We start from the raw sequence: 6,851 nt of genomic DNA on the forward strand, positions 1-6,851 counted from the left end.
TGTGGTTGGATGTGATGTTTGTGAGAGAAAAAGTAAAATGATTATGGGTTTGATGTGATATTTTGTCTTGTTAGCTATTTTAGCCTATTTTGTCTTTTTGTGATTTTTAGCCTAAACTAGGCTATTTTTTTTCTTCTCAAACACCCCCTAAGTAGGACTTATTAGTTAAAAAAATCTTAGACAGGACCTAAGCTGCCATAACATTTATAAATAGGACTTTTAAGTAATTAATTTTATAATTAAATATGGATAATGTTATATCATCAGAATTTTTTTAGAAAAAATTTAGGATGATTATTTATGAGATTTACAAAAGAAAAAAAAAATACAAGTTTTTTAAGTTTGGCATTTTAATAAAATTAAAATGATCTAAACAAATGCATATGGCATCTAGACACATAAATAAAAAAAATAAATATATATTTTAGTATAAAAGATATAATAATATTAAATTTCAATTAATTTTTTCTAAACCTATAATGATATTAGTGTAGTTTACCCAAAATTTGGCATTTTATGAAATTTTTTAATTTAAATGAAGGCACCCATCATTGTGATTTGTTTAAATATTGTTGTCATATCATTTTGGATGAGTTTTATGTATAAAAAAAAAAAAAAAAAAAAAAAAATAGATTTGTAAACCATTTTTTATTAAATATTCGACTTTCAAAAAACATTTGGACTTAAGATACAAATAGGAAAAAAATATACGTATATAGTATACGAAAAATGTTAAAAAATATTTCTAAAAAGTTATTTAATATTGAAATAAAGTTAAAATTTATTTTAAAAATAATTAAAAGTGTTTAAAAAAGTGAGCTGTATGTGAAAAGAGACTATGAATCCTTCAAGAATATGCAGCAAAGAGAACAAAAATGTAACATATAAACATCAATAAAACACCATAAACTGAATGGTATTTGCAGAGTATAAGCCAGAGATTAGGGTTAGTACTGTAATTTCAAAGTTGTCATCAACTTATTTCCTATCGTCTAGATCTAGATCTAGTCACCAACAATATTCCTCTTTCACAAGCAACACTATCATATAATAGAGTGAAGAAATACTTTTTCCATAAAAATTTAAAAAAAAAAAATTAAAAGAGAACAAATCAAAATTTGAAATGGTAACTGTTGACTTTGAACTTGTAAACCGTTCGCATCACTCTCATGTGTAACTTTAAAAATGTTTACCAAACTTTTAAAATTAATTACGTAGCTCACACTGCATTTGCAAATTCAATGGAGAGTGCATATATCATAGGAAAGTTTAAATCAAATTTCTACTATAAAAAATGGATAGTTATTTTTAAAATTAAATTTGTTATTATTTTTTTTAAAACAAATATGATTTAAAGATATAGATATTCAATTATTTTGATTTTTTACATGAATGTTCTATTTAACGAGTCTTAAAAACTGAACAGTTCAAATTATCAAAATTGGTTCCAAAATGAATCTACTAAGCTCAAACGGTGTCTCTAGCTAAGCCCTTTTTAAAATTATGAATAAATTTTATTTTTTGTGATAAAAACTATATTTTTTGTGATGAGTAAAAAGTTATACTTTGTACAATAAAAATTATATATTTTTATATAAAGTGCATTATATGCATCCTTTTGGGAGTTGACATAGTAGCCTTTCTCCTTTAGTTTAAGGGCTTTTTACTGGCCGGACCTACATTTTGTATTTATTCCCCTTCTAGTCCTGAGTTTTGTTCTTGTGCACCACCAGGTCCTGAACCTTTTTTTTTTTTGGTACCGTTTTACCCCTTCCCTATTTTGGAGCGTTTTTATTTGGATTTTCCATCAAAATATTGTGTCGTGAGTATGGGTTTGTGATTTAGATTTTGGTGGAACTTCACGATTTGCTAATGCATTATTGTGGAGCTTTGTGATTTGTGATTTCGCGCTTGGTGAATTTTCCTATTTTGCGATTTTGCGTTTGGTGTATAGTTACATTTTCTGATTTGCGATGATGTGGAGATAGCTCGACTGGTATGTTTGATTTTGATTTCAATTTCGATGTTTTAGTTTTTTTAGTTTGAGTTGGTGATTTTGATTTTGTTGTGATATTATTGTTATTCTGTTGTTTCTACTGCGATTGAATTTGTATTTTGATCATGATATTGAAAGCTTTGAGATATGTATATGTAAAGAGTTTTAGATTTTTTTTTTTTTTGGTTACGAAATTGTTTTTATTGAACACAGGTGTTGGTTTGTTATTTTATACAGTAATAATTTTATCACTGGGATCACTGGGTGTTTTGGGGGTGTTGTTGGATTAACTTTTTCAACAGTGAAAAATTTATCAGTGAGTATGGGAATAGGAGATGAAAAGGTTGCATAATGTAATGGTTAGATTCAAATCGAGTTACCATGTCTAATAAGTGTAAGGTTTATTCACTGTTCATACTGTTGGTCATTGGTAGTGTTAACTATTAAAGTTATCAGTGTTGATTTTTGGATGTGTTTGAGTTGGTTGATAGTTTTATCACTGCATTAGATTTTGTTTTAGGGTGTCTGAGTTGGTTGTTTGCTAAAATATAATTGTTGTTCGTTGCAGAATTTATAGCGATGGAGAATTGTTTGTTTCTTATGTGCAAGTTTAGAGGTCTGACATTGGTTATCAAGTATAATGATGGATTTAATTTCAAGGATTTAGTGTATAAATTGTGTGTAAAGTGGAGTGAGTTAGTTGGTAGTTCTTTGAATATATCGTATTCAATGCCTGGACATTCTTGTTGTGGTCTACAAAGTGAAGAGGATTTGGAGGTTATGGTTGGACTCACACTTTCTTGTGATATTCATCGTATTTGATGTTTTTGTTAAGTATTGTTCTTTGGGTGAAGGTTATATGATTTGTGATGGTGAAGCTGCTAGTAGTAGTAGTAGTAGTAGTGTTGTTTGTGAAACTGATTTTTTGCCTTCATTTTATTCAAACCAACGAAAACATTTGCTCTCCGATGGGTGGGTTAATTGTATGAAAGGAGTGGAACAAAGGTTTGCTCAAGGAGTTGTTGAATTTCGAGATACGTTGTCAAAGTATTCTATTCATTCTAGTTTTGATTTTGATTTTGTTAAGAATGATAAGGATCGTGTCACTGTTCATTGTAAGAGAAGGGCTGATTTGGGATGTTTATGGAGCGTGCATGCTAGAGTTGAAAATTATAGTAAAGCTTTTGTTATTAAAAAATTTGATGATGTTCATACTTGTGAATCTTTTTTTCGTATAGTTAAACATGCTAGGATGACTTCGAGTATGATTGGTGGGCTAATTTCAAGTGATATTCGTAATAAGGCTTTGACATCAATTAGTGAGGTGGTTTGTGATTTCAAGGACTATTATGGAACAGAAGTTTCTTATCGGCCAGCTTGGATGGGTGTTGAAAAAGCAAGGGGTATTGTTTTTTATGACTATTCATCATCAGTGACGATCTTCGTTGGTATGTTGATGCCGCTAATGATTGTAATCTGAGGAGTGTTTTTTATATGGAATTTGATGTTGATAGTAAAAGAAGACATTTCGATTGCTTGTTTTTCGCTTTTGAGACATGTATTCATGGTTTCAAGTATTGTCGGCCTGTGTTGATGCTTGATGGAACTTTCTTGAAAGGAAAACACAAAGGTTGTTTACTGACTGCTACAATAAAAGACGGTAACCAAGGTATATTTATGTCTATTTGTTATTATTATTAAAACAGTGTTAATTCTATCATTTTTGTTACTGGAGAGTGTTGATTATTGAGTATGGTCAATCTATTAGTGATAAACTTATGCTGTATACTTTTGTTAAATTTTTATATTTATACAGTGATAAATTTATTATTCATTGATTCTATACGGTGATAAATTTATCTATGGTTGGTGCTATATGTTATATACTTTGCGTTTTGATTTTCTTTTTGTAATTTTTTTTTATTTGTTATTGATAACGTGTATATATTTTGTTTGTAGGTTTATATCCGTTATGTTTTGCCATTGTTGATAGTGAAACTTATGATAGTTGGCATTGGTTCTTGTCAAAGTTTTTAGTTATTTTGACTACGGGGAGGGATATTACGTTTGTTACTGATCGGCATGGAGGTTTGCTAAAAGATTTAGCTGAGGTCTTTCCGTTTTTTTCTCATTCTTTTTGTCTGATGCATTTGAAGACAAACTTGAAGACTTATTTGTCAGTGAAGTGTCGTGAATCTAAAGAGTATTTACTTACTCTTTTTAGTATATGTGCATATGCTCCTACTATTGAGTTGTTTAATGAGCTATTTGAAGAATTTAAGGTCATTGTGGTCGTAGTGTTGAGAAGTTTCTTGAGGATTTGCCTAATGAGTGTTGGAGTAACGCTTATTTTCAAGGCAAGAGGTATGGTGAAATGTGCACAAATATTGCAGAATCTTTTAATTCATGGATTAGGGATGAACGCCATTTGTTTTCAACTAGTCATGTTGATGCTATACGGATGAAACGAATGGAGCAATTTTCAAGAAGAAGAGAAGTTGGGAATAAGTGGAATCGTATTGTTTGTCCTTTTGCAAAGAAAAAGTTGGAAGAAGCTTTTAATGATACAAAAGCATAGATAGTTAAGAGATGTAGCGATGACATTTATGAAATCCAATTGGATCATTTAGTTATGGTTGATATTGGGAAACGTTCTTGTTCTTGTCGGTTGTGGGAAATTGATTCTTTTCCTTGCAAACATGGTTTTTGTGCTATAAAGAGAAGTGGGAAGGATTTGGATTGTTTTCTTGATCATTACTATCGTGTTAGTAGTTGTTGTGATTCTTATTCACATCCTATCTATCCAGTTCCTAGTATGTGGAAGCCAAATGTAGTTGTTGATGATAACGTTGTTTTACCTCCTCTTTGTAAGAGACCAGTTGGACGTCCAAGAACAGAGAGAATACCTTCTAAGGGCGAAATCAAGAGAATTAGGTGCAGTAGGTGTGGAAAGATGGGAACTCATAACCAAAAGACATGTAAAGAAGCTTTGCTTTAGTTGTATTGATTTTAATTGAATTACTTTGTTGTGAGTTGAGAGGTGTTACGTGCATTGAATGATTGATTATTTTTGGAAAGATGTATCATTTTGGTATTTGCATTGAATGATTAAGGAATTTTTTGAACAGAAATTATATTTTTTGCTAATATTTTTACAGGATTAAGTTTCATAGATTTATATTATTTGATTTGGGTTAAATGTAGTTGTTGTTTTTGGTGTTTTATACAGTGATAAATTTATCACTAGTTGGTTTGGACAAGTTGGTGGATTATTTTTTTGTAAGAATGATAAATTTACCATTGTCTGAAGGAAGCAATCAAGCATTAATGGGGTTCCTAAATTTTGTTATTTTCAAGAATGATAAATTCATCACTGATTATATGGGAAAAGTTGACAGTTTATTACATTTATATCAGTGGTTGATAAATTTATCACTATCATATCCAAGCAAATGTTCTTTTTTACAGTGATAAATTTATCACTAGCTTAAACTCAACAAAAATCAATTGATGTCACTAATTATACATGTTTTTAGTTTTTATGTGCCTTGATTGATTCAAACAAGAATACAGCCTTGCTTGTTAGATAATGCATCCCTCCGAAACACAATAATTTGTGCACTGAATTTACAATGACATATGCTAGACCTCTTTCCAGTTTCTTTCTCTTCACACTGTACCTTATTTACTCTTGGGTTGATTACTGATAAAAGGAGAAGAACGAAAATGAATATATATATATATATGTACACATATATCTGTCACGACCCCAAACCGCCCCTAGTAGGATGGTGCCGTGATGGCTAGTAATCCAAGATTACCGAAAGCCAATCTTCAAAATCCACACACAACAGAGTATAAATATATGGGGCTCACAAGTACGGAAGCAATACATACAAATCAGATTAGTCCATAAGAGCTGTGCGTAAGTCAAATGAAATGGCAAACATCTTCACATGGATTACAACTTAGTACCAATGAAGTAAAGTACTTATTACATCTCGATCAAAAGGCTTCTCAAGCCGACGTGTGCAAAATACAAGTATTACAAGTCAAGAAGCATAATTTTCAAGACTACCGACGTAAATACAAGTCAAGCCGACATAATAAAAATCCAAAACAAGCTCGCGAATCACATCTAGGCGTCACCGCCTTCTTGCTCATCACCTACATATATATAGAGAGAGGGTGAGCTTGGATACTCAGTGAATGATATAAATAATAAAGGGTTTGCATGAATAATAGCCAAAGTCTTTTCAAAACAATACATATCAAAACTTATAGAACAAGAGATAGACCTCGTCCATCTAGCAAATCTTTAAAGCTTCAAGGGATGCTTACTAGCATCAACATATTACAAATGATGACATTCCGGACAAACAAACCCACGCGGAAAACCGTCAGTGGCAAAACAAAACAAAGCAAGGGAGATATCTCAAACAATGGTGCAGTTGCATTATAGTCCCCTGACACTAAGGACTCTCAAAACAAGATGTGCAGTTGCATTATAGTCCCCTGGCACTAAGGACTTTCAAAACAAGATGTGCAGTTGCATTATAGTCCCCTGGCACTAAGGACTTTTCGAGAAGGTCATCAAAATAAGATAATGCTTGATATACAAAATAGGGACAATCATTCATGCTTAACAAATACTTTTCAAAACAAAGCAAAGCAAAGCTCATCAAAACATTGATAACATAGCTTTATTAAAAATACCACTCACATAGTTCTTCAAACGTCGGGGTCAAGGCATGTCTAAGTCCTACAAACACATGGCAAAGTCTATTGAATGCACTTCTCGAAACAAGTCTTGCATGCATGCAAATGACCTCGGCATTCTTCAAAAACTAAGTCA

The 6,851-nt window shown here is 31.3% G+C and overlaps 2 protein-coding genes across 2 annotated transcripts; both read left to right on the forward strand.

The window, feature by feature from the left end:
* Nucleotides 1-2,575: 2,575 nt before the first annotated feature.
* LOC145799984 (uncharacterized) lies at nucleotides 2,576-4,574 on the forward strand. The gene is made up of 6 exons (XM_082889635.1): nucleotides 2,576-2,699; nucleotides 2,851-3,111; nucleotides 3,235-3,467; nucleotides 3,572-3,665; nucleotides 3,956-4,084; nucleotides 4,279-4,574. The coding sequence occupies exons 1-6, from the start codon at nucleotides 2,576-2,578 to the stop codon at nucleotides 4,572-4,574; spliced, it is 1,137 nt and encodes a 378-aa protein (XP_082745761.1).
* A 54-nt stretch (nucleotides 4,575-4,628) lies between these two features.
* Nucleotides 4,629-4,994, forward strand: LOC145799985 (uncharacterized). The gene has a single exon (XM_082889636.1). It carries the CDS (start codon nucleotides 4,629-4,631, stop codon nucleotides 4,992-4,994), a length of 366 nt encoding a protein of 121 aa, XP_082745762.1.
* The last annotated feature ends 1,857 nt before the right edge of the window (nucleotides 4,995-6,851 follow it).

The sequence above is a fragment of the Camellia sinensis genome, chromosome 9 (genome assembly GCF_055761805.1).
Source record: "Camellia sinensis isolate YWXY chromosome 9, ASM5576180v1, whole genome shotgun sequence".
NCBI classification, from domain to species: domain Eukaryota; kingdom Viridiplantae; phylum Streptophyta; class Magnoliopsida; order Ericales; family Theaceae; genus Camellia; species Camellia sinensis.

What these genes read in the sequence shown, in the direction of transcription:
- LOC145799984 (XM_082889635.1), top strand. Translation starts at nt 2,576, where the DNA reads ATGGAGAATTGTTTGTTTCTTATGTGCAAGTTTAGAGGTCTGACATTG. An exon ending in AAAGTGGAGTGAGTTAGTTG is followed by an intron (nt 2,700 to 2,850) that starts GTAGTTCTTTGA and finishes CTTTGGGTGAAG; the next exon opens with GTTATATGATTTGTGATGGT. An exon ending in GGATCGTGTCACTGTTCATT is followed by an intron (nt 3,112 to 3,234) that starts GTAAGAGAAGGG and finishes TTTTTCGTATAG; the next exon opens with TTAAACATGCTAGGATGACT.
- LOC145799985 (XM_082889636.1), top strand. Translation starts at nt 4,629, where the DNA reads ATGGTTGATATTGGGAAACGTTCTTGTTCTTGTCGGTTGTGGGAAATT.